The 19,852-nt window shown below is 43.9% G+C and overlaps 1 protein-coding gene across 2 annotated transcripts in view; it reads right to left on the bottom strand.

Annotated features, from left to right (window-relative positions):
• Positions 1-19,852, bottom strand: part of PAPPA (pappalysin 1) — a 254,269-nt gene that overhangs the window by 158,540 nt on the left and 75,877 nt on the right. For both annotated transcript variants that reach the window (XM_059925463.1, XM_059925464.1), the window contains 2 exons: positions 19,172-19,293; positions 11,119-11,617 (listed from right to left, as the gene is read on the bottom strand). In XM_059925463.1, coding sequence (XP_059781446.1) covers positions 11,119-11,617; positions 19,172-19,293 — 621 coding nt within the window. The remainder of the gene's footprint in view (positions 1-11,118; positions 11,618-19,171; positions 19,294-19,852) is intronic.

Raw genomic sequence — 19,852 nt, 5'->3', positions numbered from 1 at the left:
CACAGCCGAAGAGGTGTCCTGAAACCAAACCCGATCAGGATTCTCTCTTACCCCTAACAGGTCCTCACCACCCTCAGGATGAAGTCCAGACCCTCTAGCATGGCACTCTAGAACCAACGCTGCCGGCCTCCTCTCAATCCCTCTGGCCTCTTTGCTCAAACTCTTCTCCTCAAAATTGACCCCTCAGCCACCACGAGCAAACAGTCCCCCCTCCCTTCCCTGGCTAAATAGTCTGGCCTTAGTGTAGACGCCACCTTTCCCAGGAGGATGTCACTGACCTTTTAGCTGAGTGAGGATTTCCTAGCCCTTGTGCTTCTCTTATCAGAACACCTTTCTCACTTTTGTTACCACTTAGGTGTCCCCTTCTCATATGAATTAGATGAAGCTCCCAGAGGGCTGGGACTGTTCTTCATTGCCCGGTTTATCTCTCTCCACTGCCCAGCACGGGGCCCATTACAAAGACAGTGCTAAAGAAATGCCTGTGGAGTGAATGGTAGACTGACTGACATTGTCTGGCCCCATCCCTTCCCTTTAGGGGGACTGCGGCCCCAAGAGGAGAAGAGACTATGCAATAAGATTTTCTTTGATCCTTTTGCCCCTCTGGTAACTAATTCATTTTAGACGTTTAAAGGAAGACCTCCAATATACCAGCTATCATCTGTATTACCACAAATTTCTGACCACTTATTGATCTGCCGAAGAGTTTACTCATTCATTCATTCATGCCTTTAATGACCTGTTTATTGACCATCTACTTCATGCCTGTCCTTGCAAAGAAGCTGAAGATAATATGACAAATGTTACCTAGTTCCCATCTCTGGTATCTCACTGTCAAGTCAAAATGCCACTGACCAGGAAAAATAAACCAGTACATTCTGAAATTGTCCCAAATGGAAACAATCGGTAAGCCCTAAGAGAGAGAGAAAGTAGGTCAAGAAGGAGCTCTGAGGGCCCCAGTGCACCTGGAAGGCTTTCTTTACAGATGGCCAGTCTCTGAGCTCGCACGGGACATGTAACCTGGTCCCCTCTACTCTTACTGAATTAGACATACTCGGGGCAGGTAAGAACTCCGGGAGGGTCTGAATAGAATGTCAGAGCTGGAAATGACTTTTGGAGTCATTAACCTAGGCCTTCATTTTATAGAAGGGGGACTTGGGCCCACAGATGGGGAATCATGAGCCAGTAATATAGCAAAATCTCAGGAGATCGGTCCTTGAAGCCATGTCTCCTGATTCCAGTGCCAGCACTTCGATGGGTTTTCTCTCTTTTTCTTTAGCTCAGCTACAGAGATTAAAGTGCAATGGTCTTTTCTTTCTTCTAATCCAGCACTGAACTCTGCGTAGAGTTGAACGGGAAACTGTTTCATGAGTGTGTCTGTGTGTGTCTGTGTGTTTGTCTTTCACACCTACTCTCCGGCCTGGCCAAGAACAAGCCTAATGAAAACCAAACAATAGGAAGAATCATGAACATTTAAATCTTTATAGTTCCCCCACATTGCATCATGTTCTTGCAAGTCCATTAGCTCATTAGTTTTTCAGGACACCCTCTGTGAGACTGTATGGATAGGAATCTTCACTCACTTTTTTCCAGGGATAGGAGCTGAGGTTCAAAGCATTGAAGGAATCTGTTCAGGGTCATGCAGCAAGACAGCTGTGTGCTGGCCTGGGAATCAGATCTCCTGGTCCCAAATTCAGCATCTCCTAAGTAATGTCTGAGGTTCCTGCTTTAACAGATACAACATAAACCCACTATGTTCTGTCCTGAGGATTCTCATCATCTCTGAGCACAGACTGAATGGATTTTGTCCACTCCTCTTGCCAATGCCCAGTGTGAGATAAATTCCTCCATTATTCCCACATCTGTAATTACTCTGACGGCTATTATTTTCCTTCTCGTTCCTATTCATTTACTTGTTTTCTTAAAAATCAGGAATCGGTGCCCATACAACCAAGTCCAGTCCGTCCCACCTACCCACAGGGAGAAAGGCAAAAGAACAAAGAAGCAGGTGACATCAGGACACCCACTGCAACCCGACTTCACTAACTCATTGTTTTCCAAAGGAGCTCTTGATCTACCCCACCCACTAACAAAACACTAAATTAAAATCTATTCCTCCATTTCAGGAAATAACATTTCCCTCATTCCAGATACTCAAACCAGAAACCCGGGAGTCACTGGACGGCTCCTTCTCAGAACCCTTGCATCCAACGCATCTCCAAGGCCCGTTGGTTCTACTTTTAAAACATTCCACCAATTCATCCACTTCTCCTGCAGATAGATAACCATAATCTCTGGCTTGCACTTTAGCAATAACTTCTAAATGGACTTTCTCACTCTTCCTCAATCCTCTCTTTACACAGCACCAAGAGCAATTTCATCAAAACACAGATCTGATTGGTTTAGTCCTCTACTTCCCAGTGAACAAATCCAAACTCCATAACATAAACTCCCTTCACAATATGGCCCCTGCTTACAACTCCAGTCTCGTCTTCTGTATATCCCCCCTTAATTTGAGGGGGAATTATGCTCTATTATAACCTCCCATAATAATAAATCTTCAGGTTGTAATTATATTTTTATTTGGGCTATTTGGAGGGATAACCCTCCTATCCAGTTATAAGAGTCACGATTACAGTGCCAGCATGGAGACGGACATGCAGAAGGCACTTACTCTTAAAAGACTGAACAAATGAATGAATAAATTTATCAACAGAGGCTTGGGTCCATCACTTAACTTCTGTGAGTCTTAATTAATATCTGTAGAAGAGACACTAGAATGTAGAAGAGTCACGATAATGGTCCAGTAATGCATCAGACTGACCCACAGAAATTTAGATAAGTGACCTCAGTAGTGTTAGTACCAACCAGGGGCCCTTCACACTTTCAAAATCGTGAAGGTACCTGGAGACAGTCAGCACTTCTACGGCTACTGCTGACCCCAGAGATCTGTGGATTTTGCTAAACCCTTTTGTTTACCCTAATGTTCCCGGAACCTGTATTTCGTTCTGAGAGGTACTTGGCCTAAGACTGATGAGAGGAAGTTGTAGGTGGATGACGCCCGGCTTCCAAAAACAGAGGAAGGTTGTGCTGACTATGTACACTGCTAGCCTGGGCTCGGAACGGAAGTATTTGTTCTGGACTTGGAGGAACAGCTATCAATCCTGACGCTGCTCATCCGTCCTGGTGGACATCGGAACGCAGGCAAGGCCATGCTGGAAAGGTGTGGGGAAAGGCCCTGCTCAGAAAGGGGGCCAGCCTGGAGCATGCATTTCAACAACAGGTTCCTGGAAACCATGCTGGTCTGACCATGCCCACACTGTGCCAAACCTCTTCCTCCTCATCTACTTAAATGTTCAAAACCTAAATGAAAAAAAAGAAGTTCTCTTCTGTGTGTTTATTCTGTTGCTTCTTGGAAACGAGAAAAGCTAGTTTTAACATCTACCTTCTCCATCCATCAAGATGCCACCTTGGGGCTTCCCTCGTGGCGCAGTGGTTGAGAATCTGCCTGCCAGTGCAGGGGACACGGGTTCGAGCCCTGGTCTGGGAAGATCCCACATGCCGCGGAGCAACTCGGCCCGTGAGCCACAACTACTGAGCCTGCGTGTCTGGAGCCTGTGCTCCGCAACAAGAGAGGCCGCGATAGTGAGAGGCCCGCGCACCGCGATGAAGCGTGGCCCCCACTTGCCACAACTAGAGAAAGCCCTCGCACAGAAATGAAGATCCAACACAGCCAAAAATAAATAAATAAATAAATTAAAAAAAAAAAAGATGCCACCTTGTCCTTTTCCCGTCATAGCAATGATTATGCTCTATAGTTTGCCAGGTATGCCCTTTGGGGTCAGGCAAGGAGACGTAAAACTTGACTCGAGCATCTATTAACTGTGGGGCCTTAAATGAATGACTTTACCTTTTTGAGTCTGACCTTCCCCATCTAAAAGTAAAGCATACTGATAACTACACCTCATTGGTAGGCTTATAAAAAATACTGAGCATATATGAAGTATTTACTACATGGTAATTATTAGCAGTAGGGATGCTAGTACGGCTAGTAGTAAATGCTACCTGCATAAGTGATGGTGGCTAACATGGTGATTAAATTTACACTCCACTGAGGTCACAAACTGGGTTGGTTTTTGGTAACCATTGTATCTTCAGAATGTGGCATGGTTCCCATCCAAGGAACATTTGAGAAATATATCAATGAATAAATGATTACTAAGAGTAACTTCTTCATAAATGCTAGTTCCCTCTTGACTACCCGTTTTACCCTAGATTCCAGTAACACTGATGGATATGCAGGAGGGCTGACATTAAAATCCCAATTTAGCAGATGGGAAAACTGAGGTGTGAAAAGATTAGCAACCAGACACCACTTAAAGATATTAATAGACAAGTAACAGAAGAGGGAATGTAAATAGCCAGTCAGTATTTGAAAAGATGCTCATTCACGATGCTCAGTCACAGGAACACCAATGAGAAGTCATGTTTTACCCATCAAATGGGCAAAGACAAAGCACTTCCATTTTGTTGAGTAGTCATGACCATGGATACACCTAAATAACCTGTAGCAGATTCCTATTGTGGAATGTTATGTAGCAGTTAAAAGGAATGAAGTAGATTTAAGGACCAAAGTGGATAGACAGCTCAGATTACTACATTTCTACATTTGATCTGAGACTGAACATGCTCTTCTGACATGAAGTAGAGTAGGTTGGTTCATTCATTCTTTTGTTTATACATTCATTCATTTATCAATTTTTGCTAAGCATCCACTTGGTTTCAACCATCCATCCTATGGCAAACTTCTTCAACGATCAACTTTTATTCATCCTTCAGGTCTCAGCTTAGACATGACTTCTTCCAAGAAACCTTCCTAAACCATCTCAAGCTGGGTTAGATACCCTTCTTGTGTTTTATATACCCTTCTTATGATCCTCACACCATACACTTTTCATGCTGCAGTATAATCACCTGATTTCTTTGCCCGTTTCCCCCTTTAAACTGTGTGCTCATGAGACTAGGGATCTCTAGTTCCAGCATAGAGCATGGCACAGAACAGACACCTAGTAAATATCTGTGAAATAAAGAAAGTATCACTGAATATGATTAAATTAGATTTTCACTATTTGGTTGATGAATGAATGAAAAAATGAATACATACAAGAACAAAGAATGCATGACTAGGTGACATACAGAAAGAGCCAGGAAAAGAAATGGGGCTGAGACAAAAAAATGAAATGGTGACTCACTTTGAGAGTCATAGAAACAGCACGAAGGAGCCACCTGTGCTTCAGTTGACCCCGATTTGGTCTAACCTTTCCCAACCCTCTGAGGCTTACTATGGCATCACGTGTCAATACTATGGCTAAGACGTGGAAGCAAGAGACCCTTTTTCTGAGAGGTTCTACTGCTGACTCACTCTTCACTCATTTACCTGACAAGCATTCATGGACCCTTGACTCTGTTACGAATGAGCATGCTAAATTTTGTATTTAAGAATCTGAACCAGGTGAGAGAAAAAAAACGCAGGCACAGTTAAATCTAAGATAAGCCAAACGGTGATCAAGGACCAAGGATCACGTTATAAGACATCTATGTTCCAAATAGGCTAGGATCTCAATGATGGCAGGTCACCCAGCCTTTATTATGAGTCACTAGGAGACTCTTCCAGTCTCTGTTCAAATATCACCTCATCACAGAGGCCTTTCCTGACCACCTATCTAAAATTACTAAATCCTACCCAATTGAGATATTATGTAGTGTTTTCTGGTTTGTCTCTTCCAACTACATCACAGGGATCAATGAGAGCAAGGATCTTCTCTGCTCTGTTCACTACTGCATCGTTAGTGCCTTGAAAGTACTTGGGTTCATGGTGGAAATCAACAAATATTCACTGAGAAAATGAACTGATGAGTGAACTAGAAAGTTTTTCGGCTGATTGACAGGGGTTCTGAGTATGTGGAATCCAGAGGAAGAGATTTGAGATTTGATTTGTAAAATGTGGACTCATATTCGTGACAATTTCCACCCTGATCATATGAATATGTCCTTCCTTTATGTTTATTCATTTACCCCAAGACTTATACTGAGAATACTGAGGAGGTGAGGTGAAATAGAGATTATGTTGGCAGCTTAACAGGTCTGAATGTGAAAGAAGAATCAACAGATTAATTAATTGGGACACACAAAGAAGCTCGTTGGGAGAGATGACTTCTAAGAATATTTCTAGCTCTAAATCAACGATTCTAAGAACAGAGAGGCATAAACAAAGTAGGCAACACAAACATAGTTGTTCAACTAGAGAATGAATAAGAGCACTAGCTTTGGAGTTGATGGATCTATGTGTAAACCCCAGTTATAGTTACACAGCTTGATAGCTGGGTAATCTCTGAGTTTCAGGTTCTTATCTGTAATTTGGTGACAGGACCACCTACGCTGCAGAGTCCTTGTACAGATTAAGTCAAATGAGATTACTTAAATAAAGCCCTTAGTTAAGCATTTGACACACAGTAGGTACTTAGTAAATTACCGCTTCTCCATTTCTCTTCAACTGCTAAACTCCTTCCCATTCTTTATTCAAAGAGCATATTTATTCAAATACTCAAAAATATTTACTGAGTGCCTACCTTGTGCCTGGAATTGTTCTAGGCACTGGGACTGCACCAGCAGATAAACCAGCAAAAATCCAGTCCTCAAGGAGTTTATATTCCTCAATTACAGCTCAGTTCTTCCAAGTTTGGGTTAGAACCCACTGACTTTCTGTTTCTGTTTTCTCCATCAGGGCATTTACTATACTGCAGTGCTACTGCTTTCCTAACCCCCTCTCTTCCCAAAGAGTGGGCACACCATGTGGGCAGACTCCATGCCTGTCCTGGCACCACTGTATCATCATTTCCTAACATGGTGCATAGTGCGTAATAGACATCCAGTAAATATTTGCTGAACGAATCAACGATGCATAGACGAACAGATGAATAGACGAATATTGAAAGTGAGCTGCTATTCACTGTTCCTGGTTTGCTTTATATCTCATTTCCTCTAAGCCAAAAAAAAAGGGCTTAGTTTTATCCAGAGTCTTTACTTCTTAGAGAAATCTGGAGATTCCATACAGACCCAAGTAGCATGGTGCCCAGTGCAGAAGCACTTGGCAGTCAAGTTTAGAAACAGAAGTATCCTTGCTCCTTCTTCCCAGCCAGACACAAAAAGACCTGGCCACGTACCTCATGTTGCCGGACTTTCAAGAGTGGGTCTCAGGAACGGATTGTGGGTTGGTGGCCTGTGAGTTGTAATCCTGCCTTCTACCTCCTGTATCTTGAACTGTAGCCCGCTTGGATGCATGTCTGAGCTCTAAAATTCTGCCTTTGCATTATTACAGCAGGAGGTGGTATGGTACTGTGGTTGAGAAGGTGGAATTTGGAATTAGACCTGGGTTTTAAACCTGGCTCTGCCACTACCAGCTGTATTAGGTTGGATAAGTCACTCTTCTGAGCTTCAGCTTTTTCTCTGAGCTTCACCTGCCTCAGAAATATGTGTCAGGCACTTAAAACAGAGTCAATGTTCAGTTAATGGTTATTGGTATTGTTATTACTATTGTTATCATCATTATTCACAAACTACACCTTTCACTAGGCCATCCAGAATCGGTGAGGTCCACGCTGGGTACTGATTCAGAGATAAACAATCTCTGCTGAGTCCCTTTTACTACCAAAAAAAAAAAAAAAAAAAGTCACCTAAGAACAACTCCTATCCACAGAGAAAAGCTTCATATGTTGTCCCGTCATTTTACAGATAGAAAAAATAAAGCCCCAAAAGGTGATGCAATGTGTCTTCATGTCACATAGTGAGTTAGAAGCAGAGTCAGCACTGGTTCCGTTTTCCTCTGTCAGTGTCAGTCCTCACTCAATGCAGAGGCTTCCACTTCAGGGAGACAGTCCCCATTTTTCCCTTGTACCGGCCAAAAGCAATCAGTCTACGAGAAGCATCCATTGGGTAAGCACAGAAGCCTCTCCCTTCATCAATGTCATACCTTGGGAAACTATCTCCAGTATAGATAACAGAAAGAATAAATATTTTTGTTGAGAGAAAAAATGAAGACAAAGGTCAAAGGGAATCATGTAATGGGTTGAGCCAGGGAAGAAAAAGAAAGCATTTTTTTTCTCTCTCCTCTTTTTCTCCAAAACAGTCTTTATATAGAACTTGTCTAAGAGCCAATTTATTTGATATGGAAAAAATGTGAGAGCAGTAAAATACACACACACACACACACACACACACACACACACACACACACAAAGAGGTATTTGTGTTGGAGTTTAGAACTCGAATTACCAAGAGATAAAGGAGCTGAAATGATAGGTTGACTTGGAATGATGTTTTATTTTTTCAGAGTCTCACAGAACTTTCAAGTCAGGAAGTGGAGCCTGGCCCAGCCCAGGTCTCCAATAAATTCCTTGGGACTCAAGAAAGACAAAGAGGAAGGTCAATGAAGGCCTCAGTCTAGACCTTGTGCCTGCAACACAGTGGGGACCAAAGAAACATTTGTTGAGAATGAAAGAACAAATGGTACACAATGTAGACCTGAATAGTGGTGGTTTTGGAAGCAAACTGGCATAGGAATTGGCGTTTTTACCAAGTGGTTAAGGTCTTCAGCACTGAAGTGTGAGTGTCTACAGGAAAGGGGCAAGGGCTGAGTCATCCCTGAAATCTACAGCTCTCAGCACAGACTCTGGCACACAGAACGTTCTCAGTACAAACTTGTAAATTGAATGAGTAGTCACTCATATGAGTAAAGAGACCTTGGAGGTTCCTGGGCCTTAGAGATCATTTAGAGCAGTAACTATTAAACTTCAACCACCATCAGAATCATCTGGAAAGGTCCTGTACTCAGAGTTTCTGATTCAGTTGTCTGGGCTGGGACCTAGGAACATGGCCTTTCTAAATTCTCAGATGCTGCCAGTCTGGGGCTACACTGTGAGAGCCTGATTTAGTGCAGTGGTTCTTAAACTTGGCTGCATGTTAGAATAATGCAGTGAGATTTTAAAGTCCTAATGGTTAGGCCTTATCTTCCTTACCAATTAGATCAATACCTGGGGCAGGGCCAGGAGGAGGAAGCAGGCAGGGATGCAAGTGAGCTGGAGGTGATTTTAAAGTGCCCCCAATTTTTGTAACATGCAACTGACTTTGAGAACCACTAGTCTAGTACAACTTCCTCCTTATAGATTTAAGGCCTCTGAGCACGGGAAAGAGTAAGTGACTAGCCTAAGAATGCACAGCAAGTCAGCGACTTAGCTGAGAACAGAATTCAGGGTGCTTTTCCTCCTTCAGTTTAACTTCCACAATTCCACACTTATCAACCTGTGTCACCTCTCACAGGCTCACAACTCAAGGCTAAAAAAAAAAAGCTGTGTTTAAGCTGAGGTCTTAAGACATCTATTATTTCTTCACCTCATTGTTTTATACAGAAATGTTAAGTGGATGCATATTTATAGAACTTTACCGTTCTAGACAAGTGAGGAGATGAAAGAGACAGGGTCATAGAATATTTTCCAGGCAAGACGATCTTTTAAGCACATTCTCAAACACAAACCAAGTGCTCCCTCTGAGTTCTTAAACAGCTGTTCTTCATCTCTGAGTCCATGAATGGGTAAGGGTTTGCTTGCGATGTGCACGTTAATTGCCAGCATTGTAAAAGGAAGTGCTGGTAAAGTGTTTGAAAGTGGTTCTGTCTTTTAAAAAGATTAAAAGTTTCCTCCAGAACTTGGTTTCTATTAATAATATTTGGCTTAGCAAATATTTTCAAGTAGACAGAGCAGAGATTGCGTCTTGTATCATCTTAGAACCAAAGAAAGTGCCACAAAAGGCCCAGAGAAACCATTGACTTCAACATTTTCATCACACAGAAGAGGAAATCAAAGCTCAAAGAGATTGACTGATTTATCTAACATTAGTAAGTGGGCTGGCTGGGGCTAGACACAAGGTGTCTGACTCTTGAGCTATTGTTCTTTTCAATACTCAAAGTGTTCCCCCCACCCATGTCACTTGTACATAGAAGAGGTTCAACCAATGTTTGGTGGTTGACTTCATAGACTCTTGGTACCCAAATTCGGTGTAGCTAAGGCTCCCTCATTTGTTAGATTAAAGCAGAAGTTGGAATCACGTTTTTAATTGAACAGCGGTTAAGTGCACTGGCTTAGGAGTCAGGATGAATTCCAATCCTGATCTCACCACTTCCTCAGTATGTGATCTTGGACAAGTGACTTCATATCTCTAAGCTACAGTTTCCTTCTTTGTAAAATGAGAAGGAGACCAGGGCTGTGGTTGTGGGGAGGATGAAATAAGTAAAAGATGCAAAGACCTTAGCCCGTTGTCTGGCATATAGGAAAAGCACTAAGGACTTCAAAGTAAGGCAGCCCCTCTCATAAAACATAAATCCTTAGGATATTTGAGGAAGAGGTGATAGAGAGGTGGGCTGAGAAAGGAATATTAAGGACAAACAGTATCTCACATCAAAGCAATGAGTATCCCAAAAGAATCATGGAGACCTAGAGCTGCCAAGGCTCCTAAGGATCCAATGGGTATGAGCCTCTCTTCCACACCGGAAAACAAGGACTGCTACTGGTTACGTTCACCTTCCAGCAATATTCTCATGCAAATATCCAGGAACACGCCCAATTCCCAGCCAACCTGCTATAACTTCACCCCCTTCTCACCCGCTGGAAAAGCAATCACAATGCATGAATACTCTTCAATTTAATATAAGAGGGAAATCATTAGCAAACTTCGGTTCTTGTACTTTCATTAGTAATACATGACTTTCTCATTGCTACTCTCATCCAGCCTCCCTCATTTTACTGTTGGGAAAACTAAGCTGCAGAGAGGTCAGAGAGGCTTAGAGTTACATGTTAGGGCTGTCACCAAGACTCAGGACTCCTGGTTCTTTGTCCATTGTTCTTCCCACCATATCAACTCTGCCTTGTTAAGACAATTCTACACCCAACAGCAGGTTACAAATCCCTAGAAGTGAGTCTGGCTGTGATGAACCTCCTTCCAGTGCAGGCCTCTCCGACCCTCCTTACATCCCTCTACAGCCCACCCACTTGATCCAGAGAGCGCACTTACATGTCTGTGAATCTTCTACTGAAGTGTAGGGTGGAGGCCACGTCCACCTGGAGAGGAGGATCCCGGACCACCTTGTACTGCAAGGGCTTACACTCCAGGCAGAGTGGGCTGTCTGCAACAGAGGTCAACATGGCCGCATCTATCTCCAAGTGCTCATCCAACGTGTAGATCTGGATGCCATACACCTTCTCGCTCACATCCCGGAGTTTGATGGTCAGTGGGACATCACAGAAGACGTTCTGAGGGCCCAGGGAGATGTTCTTCCCACTGACAGTCAACAGTTTGATGTCATTGACAGCCCCACTGGAGTCCCAGTCAGTGGAGACAAAGGTCACCCAGATGGTCAGAGACTCAGGGACCAAGGGGTAGTGGAATTCCAGTTCAAGGTAGCAGCCTTGTGGCTCAGGGCAGGCTGGAGGGACTGTGTGTGGGTTGACAGCTGAATTTGGGCTCCAGGTGCGTACACTGGACTTACAGGGTTGTTCAACATCTGGATGACCTGTGGACAAGAGATGAGGGGATGAGTTCTGGAAAGTCCTCAGAGTGTCCTGCAGACCTCAGGTGACACTGGCCTGGCTAGAACTCACAGAGAGGGTAAAAAGAGAGGGAAGAGTCTCAGTGTCTTGGTGAATTTGCTGTGTGCACAGCACCCAGCTCATCCCCACACCTGCGATACAGATCTGGACGAATCGCCAGACATCTGGTCAAAACTACATTCAAATAAGTGTCTTATGATTGGGTTGGTGCCCAAAGTGTCCCACCTCATTTATTACTTGTAGGCTTTTCTGCCTCAGATGGAAAGAAAGGAACGCACATTTGCTAAACATTCACTATGTCCTCTGAACCTGTTTAATTCTTGCAAGGACTCATTTCTGAGATGAGGCAACTAAGGCTCAGAAATGTGGAGTGAACTAACCAGAGTTTCACAGCTTGAAGTGTAACAGTCGGCATTAGAGCCTAGTTTTGTCTCGTCCTGAAGTTCCTCGTTGCTCTCCAGACTGAATGCAAGAGCCACTAAAATAAACTAGCATCCCTGTGGCACTGCCTTTGGTACAACCTGCTTGGAATGACAGAAGGGCCAGAAACCTCCAACGAAGAGGAGGTAAGTAACGATAGCTTCTGCCCCTTGGGCTGAGTATTCTGGGAGGAAACTGTCTAGAACCATGAATGACAGAGCTGGAAGACAGCCCTGGAGCCATCTTATCTCTTTTCCTCCCCTTCTCCACATGAGGTCATTCCATACCACTGAGCTTCTCTGAGCTCTGTCCAGTCTGACTCAGGAAGGGGAGGGATGGTTAGGAGGGGGGAGAAGGAAGGAGAGATTCTTCTACTCTTTCCCCAGGGAGACGATGCCTCATCCCCACTGATCTCAGCCTGCAGCGACTTCTGAATTTTTCTCTGCTGAGATCATTAGTCCTAGACCCTCAGAGAGCTCTCCTTTGCACTGCTGAGAAAAGTAATCAGGACTCAATGCAGTGACTGCCTCTAATTTATTTAAGGGTGTCGAGCAAGAGATACACATCAGCTGGTGAGGGAAGGATGAAGGATCTCAGGTTGTCCTATCAGCCACATTCTTTAGCATCAGTGGTTGATGGGGGGTGGAGATGCTGGACATTTCTAAAGCAAAAGGGAAAAAAATCAATCTTTGTCCGAAAAGGTTTTGATAATGTTACAGCATAATAGGAATCACCACAGTATGAAAACTAGAAAGCCATTTTGGGTGGAAAAGCCATTCCAGTGAAAGCTGTAAATGCCTCCAATCTCCTTGCCTCTGCCCAGCCAAGGGAGAAGAGAGAAGATGTCCAGTGGAGATGGAGAAGAGTAGAGAAAAGGAGATGGGAGCAAGGGGGCTGGGGGGCGGAGAACAAGGAAAATTCAAAAGACTTTTTAGATATAACACATCAGAACAAGAAGAGATGGATGTAACTACAAGATTCTCTCCACCTCTCCTTGGTCAGGTTCATTTATTACTTGCAGCAAATGCTGGATAGAAGAGACCGGTTGTTTAAGTCAAAGGCACAAACAAGACTCCCTACCTAGGCTGAAGCCTTTCTTCTTATCGATTCTCCAACCCAAAGAGTTTCTGATTCTTTTGACTCTGTGGGTTGTTGGTACTCATATATCACTTACTCATTCAAAAAGCTTTACTGAGGGCAGCGTTTTAATACATACAGAGCACATTCCCTAGCCATTAATTTATTTATCTGATTCTTACCAAAATCCTGTAAGATAGTTGTCATTTTTGTCTCTGTTTTGTAGCTCTGTTGCACTCAATACCATATTCAGTCTTTAATACAGTGCCTGGCACATAAATAGTGAACATAGTGGACATTCAATAAATATTTGTTAAGTGGAGAATCTTCTATCTTGTTCAAATATGGAGCTAAAAAAGAAAGTGGAGGCTCCATGGAGTATTAGAGCCTGCTGTGCCATGGCGGGTGCCAGGTGAACACGCCCCCGCCCTCCACCGTGGGCTCTCCTGGAACTGGCAAGGAATGGGGCAACCTTCCTCCCTTCCTCGGAGAAAATGCCTGTCGGTGGTGGGGAGCCCCAGGAGAGCAAAGATGACAAATCTGTTTGGCTCATGCTTTCATCCCTGGTTTACTGTTAATCAACAGAGGGACCAAATGCTTTCCAAAGGACAAGAAAGTGAGCTTGGTCATTATGCTCAAGTAAGTAAACAGGACTAGAAATATTTGCAGAGTGTGTGCTTGTCTGGTTATCAGAGACCAACTTTTAGATGTACAAAAGAGCCTCAAGGGGCACTGAGTCCAAGCCATCAAAAAAGCAGCAATCCCTTTAATAATACCAGGCTTCACGCACTGACCATTCACTGTGTGCTGGGCACCGTGCCAGGCACGTTACATGCCTCAGCTCTTTTCATCCTGGCCATAAGTCTATGACGTTGGTCTTATGAAACTCATTTTACGGAAGAGGAAACAGAGCCTGAGATGGTTAAGTAATTCCTTGGTGGGGAGTAGGATACTATGTGATACTGTTGGTCCAGGGATCATGCCAAGCTTTGAAGGAATGAAAGATGGGTTAAAATATCAACTATACAGTTTCTCACTGTATCACCTACTCTAATGATGCCTACCCGACAGGGGTGCTATAATACTCAAATGGGATGAGATATTTAATAGAGGAACATATTCACAAGTACATTAGCTCTGTTTTGAAACATAAGGAAGAATTAACAAGGGAAAGCTTGGGAAAAGGAGGTATTCCAAACAAAGGGAACAGTTGAGAGAGAATGTGAAATAAGATGGCTGTGGTTTTGAGTGCAACGGGAAAGCAGTAAGTGGTGGTAAGGCCGCATGCTAAGCCGAACCCAGATTATGAATGGTCTTGTACATCACTTTAAGGAAACCGAACTTTATGCTGAGAGAGCTGGGGAGCTACTGAAGAATTTGAAGCAAGCAAATGAAAGTTGTCTTTCAGCAAAACCAATGTTTAGAGTCACAGGTACTCTCCATCCATCCATCCATCCATCCAGGGAATAATTGTTGACTGTCTGGTCTGTGTCCAGTGTTAGGCTATAGTCCCTGGAAAAACAGGTTTTGCAGCCATGGTCTCTGCCCTCATGGAGCTTCTACTCCAGTGAAAACAGTTAAGAAACTGCTGTACTAATTCAGATAATACACAACTGCTGCTTGTACAAAGGGAACATCAGAGATGAGGACAAATCAGTGTCCCTATGGAAGAAAAATGGATACAGCTGGGAAACTAATTGGATGTGTGGTGATAAATCTGGGAGAAGGGTTGAGAAAAGGAAAGGGAAGGGAAGGGAAGGAAAGGGAAGGGAAGGAAAGGGAAGGGAAGGGAAGGGAAGGGAAGGGAAGGGAAGGGAAGGGAAGGGAAGGGAAGGAAAGGAAAGGAAAGGAAAGGAAAGGAAGGGATGAGGGAAGAAAGGAAGGGGGAAGGAAGAAAAGTACAAAGGAGCTGTTACTTCATTACCAATACACATCTTTTTGTATATATGCTGACAAAATGAAAAGTTACATGTTTATATAAGCTATCCACTAGAGATGAGGCCATATATGTATGTGAAATATATTTATACATACTTATGCTGATTTAAATTTACATTTATCATGATCTATACAGACATCTATTACATATCGTTGTGTATATACACTGCAGCTGTTGACACAAATATAACAACTTGGTGCCAGGCTTTTTCTAGATGAATACTTTAGCACACCTGAAATATTCTGGGCAGAAAAATGGGGAAAATATTCATACAAGTAAGAATGAAAACAGCCAGTGCCATGTGTTAATCGCTCATGGAAAACCCAGGAGTTGCAATGTATTATAGACTTGCATAAGTGATCTTCACTGAAATTTGAGTCGATCAGATCTAGCTATCTAATTCCTGAGCTACAAGCATATCATGGTATTGAATACCTCAGAAAATATTCATCTATGAAATATAGTTTTTGCTCAAGAGAAGGGAAAATAGGTTTCTTCTTGGTACAACCATGTTCTGTGGCCAAAGGCAAGAATCTCTGTGATTATATTTACCTGAAGTTCATGAAATGGAGTTAATGGAACATAGTGAATGTGCAGTAAATATCTGTTAAATGAAGAATTTTCTATCATGTTAATATGGAGTTAAAATAATGTTAAAACATTAATAATAACGTTAATATGGAGTTAATATCATGTTAATATGGAGTTAAAATATCACAGCTGGAAAGGACGTTTGTTCTACGGATAAGACGCTATCTTCAGAGAAGCAAAGTGACTCACTCAAGGGCACAGAGCACACTGATGGCCAGACTCGGACCAAAATCCCATCCTCGTCATCCCCCCCACACCCATGCTCTTTCCCCAACCCCAAAGATACTCTGGCATCGCTCACAGACTGGGGAGTTTTATGTTAGTTTGGGAAGTCCAAAAACTTAAACACGCAAAGATAAATAGGATGAAAATGAGTTGAGAAATAAATTGCAGAGTTTGGCTCATGGAAAAGTTTATTTCTTTAAGAATATTAAAAGGGTCTGAGCCAAATGGATCACAGAGTCTGTAATAGGATGCTCTAAAAAAAGAACAGAGCCTTTTCCTGGCCTGCCTGTACTAAATTTGCATATCCTGAAGGAAAACCCGGGGCTGCTGGGTTTCCTTGGAGGCCTCAGTCAGCTCAGGGTACAGGGGGCGCTCAGCACTTCAGTGGGACCCCACTCTGCATATCATGCTTGAAGAGGGTCAGGGATGAACCAGGAACAGACCTAACCAACTGACAGTTTGGTTGGATGGAGGTGTGGGGAGATACCAGGAAATTATTTCTTTCATTCAAGTGGTAGAACAGACCAAGATGATTTTAGCCAGAAACGTCTCAGGGTAGAGTCTTGTTACTGCTTCCTCCCAAATCTCTCTCAATTCCATTGATTCTTCTCCAGTATCACCACCATTGACCTCATCCAGGCCACCGCCATCCGTCTGCTGGATTCCTGAAACAGCCACCTGGATGCGCCCTTCCCCCATCCACTCCTCCCCCGATCTCTTCGCCACAGAGCAGCCCAGACGATCTTTCTAAGAGGCACACCTCACCATACTCCAGGCACCTGCCAAGGCACGTGGCATCTCCTCACTGCCCTCAGAATAATCCAAACCCATCCTCATTCGGACATTACACATATCACCGCAGTCCAACCTCTCCCTCACCCACACCTCCCTTTTCATACTCCAGACCCACTTAAGTTCTTACCCCATTATTGAAGAGCTTTTGTCTATGTACATTATATCTATTAGTCATTACCACATTGTGGATTAAAACTGAGAAACTTTAAAACACAGGAACACCTAAGTATGCGTCCCATTAGCTATCAGAGCAGTAAAACATCGCATGCCATGCAGCTGCTGGGAAGCTCCACTGCACACTCAGGAAAGAATGAGCGTGAAAAAGGTCAACAGCGGCATAGCATTATTATGAAAATACCTCTGGACTTTGAGGACACACTACAAAGTCTTAGGAACCCCATAAGCCTCCAGATCACACTGAGAAAACCAGTGCTCTAAACGTATCCAACTTCTCTCACATTCTTAAATGCAACTTGTTCACTGGTGTGTTAACATTTCCTGGGTGGCGTGAGTCTCAATTCGGGGTGAGGCCCCCTACGCGGCACAAGCCTCATCACGCCCGATGGTGATCGCCCGTGTACTTATCTGACTCCCCTATTAGACAGTCAGCTCTGCCCAGTCCGTGTGCCCAGGACCGTCCCTACGGTGGGCAGAGATGAGATGGGTTCACTCCTTGCAGGGAAGAGACCCATACCTTCTCCTGTGAGAACCCAACGTGGGTTCGGTTTGGGTGAAAAAGTTACCACTGCAGATTTTGGGAAGAACTTTCTAACAGATGGAGCTAGAACGGGAAGGCCAAGGAAATACACGAGCTGGTGCCGGGAGAGCCTCGGTGAGGGAGGCCACAAAGGGGATTCCTGCCCGGGGTGGGACCTGGGGCTGGATGACCCCAGGCGTCCCTTCCGCGTCTGACAGCCTGTGGTTCTGTGAGGCTGAGCTAAGGGTTTCTCCCAGGCACCCCTCTGGCTTTACATTCCGGATGAATTTGTTTAGAGTTCCCCAGTTCGACTCTCATTTTTATTTTAAGCTATTTTAGAAGATAACAGAGAACAGCGCTGTCATTTTTCTCCCTCACTTTCCTCTCTGATCCCTCTCCCTTGCTTTATTCTATCTCTGGCTTTTTCTTTTTCAAGCTTCTTTCTAAAAATATAAAGGGAGACGGGGGAGTTCTCACTGAACCTCAGTGAAGAGACAGATTCTGCTCCCTCTGGTGGACTGGGGTCCCCACCCAAAGACAGCTGCCAGGAGCCGACCTGCAGAGCAGAATGAAGGACAGAGAGGGGGCTTCTACGTGGAAGTCTCTGAAGGCAACGGAGGGCGAGACGGAGGACTGAGAGGAGAATGCGGGATCTCCGCCAGCCTGGCTTCAGGGGCTAGACCTGTGCCCCCAAGAAAGAGACACTGCAGGAGGAAACGGAATAGGCAATTTTCCATGAGACTCTCTAACTTGCAAGCTCTCTTCCTTCAGGGTCAAGCGACAGTGCAACAAAGCATTGGGTGAAAGGCAGTGTCTTAATTTCTCTAGAAGACGGAGGGGCAGTGAGCTGTACTGTAAGGTGGCACAGAGATTGTTGGCTCCTGGGGAGGCCTGGGAGACGTCCCTGTGCCGGGAAGGTCTGGTCATGGGTGGAGCCACAACCGTGGCAGTCATGAGGTGCTTCCTTCTAGCGCCTTGCGGATAAATGGATCCTGAAAAGGCGGTTTCATGGAAGGAAACCGAGAGGAAGAGTTGTGACACATGTAAGAAGCCCCTGGGTACCCCAGAAGTAACTGTAGGAGAATCAAAGGCTAGTGATGTGTATTGATTCTAATGTGACCTTGTTTATTTATGCCCTCCCAGGCTGTCAGGGTCTGGGGCATATATAAACATACACATACTGTGTCTTATCAGGTGTGTGGCCTTGGGCACTTACTGAATACCTCAGGGAATTTGTTTCTTCATATGTAAAGAGGCATGACATGCTTAGGACAGTGCAGGTGCTCAAAAGACTCGTGTTGAACAAATGCATGAATACTGGCCTTGATGTAGGGGAAAGGGTACAAACTCCTAGTTAATACAATGAACAAATTCTGGAGTTCTAATATACAGCATGGTGACTGTAGTTAACAATACTGTATTGAAAATTGCTTAGAGAGGAAATCTTAAATGTTCTCACCAAGAAAAAAAAAAACAGAAGTGTGAGGTGACAGATGTGTTAACTAACCTTACTGTGGTGATTTTGAAACACATACATGTAACAAGTCATCACATTGTACTCCTTAAACTTACACAGTGTTATATGTCAATTATACCTCAATAAAGCTGAGCAAAAAAAAAAAGACAAAAAAAAAAAATTACTGGCCTTGTAGGGCAATCTTCAGATCAAATGAGACAGCACATGAAAAAGACCGTTAAAATCATAAAACTCCAACTACCTCGAAAGTGTTCTTTGCGTACCCAACCAGCAAAAGAGCTTCCAGGCTGGCTTACCTTCTGCTTCCCGAGGACTCCAGTGTCCTGATGGGCCACAGGGCATCGGGGAGGAGGCGTTGAAGGCATACTGCACCAGGATTCTCCCTTCCAGGCAAAGGTCACATGCTGATCCCAATTCTCTAGGAGGCCAAGGAAAGAAGGAAAATGCACCGACTTAGGAACAGTTGAATGAGTCCCTGGCTTGACTAAGCCAAAGGCGGAGGTTACAACCAATCTATGTTCTCCGATCTTCCCTATCTTTCCCAGAGCTTCCAGAATATGACGATGAGTGAAATTCTTCCCCATTGCCCACTAGGGCCTTGTTTGGGCCTAAGTGGCTTCTGTTCTGATGGGGGATACACTTTAATTCTAAGCAGCCCAGAATCAACAGAATCAACCTACTACCTGCACTAATCTTCATTTCATCAATCATTTAAAGTTCCCTTGAAGATTTGATGTGTGGTTGTGAGAAAATCTTTTGCCCCATTGGACCTCAAATTTTATTCTTTTAACAATATCTGTCAGGTACCTACCATATGCAGGAACCATCCAGTATCCTAGGTATTAAATAGGAAGAAGGCGTGGTTCAGTTCCTTCACCTGAAAATGAGTGGGCTGAACTAGATGATGCCTAAAGAATCTTCTAGCCCTGACATTCTGGGGCTGGATGAGTCACTCTTTGATTTTACAGTCAAAAACG

Source organism: Balaenoptera ricei, chromosome 6 (genome assembly GCF_028023285.1).
Source record: "Balaenoptera ricei isolate mBalRic1 chromosome 6, mBalRic1.hap2, whole genome shotgun sequence".
In the NCBI taxonomy this organism is placed as follows: domain Eukaryota; kingdom Metazoa; phylum Chordata; class Mammalia; order Artiodactyla; family Balaenopteridae; genus Balaenoptera; species Balaenoptera ricei.
The sequence above is the reverse complement of the archived record's forward strand: the minus strand, read 5'-3'. Positions and strand labels throughout refer to the sequence as shown.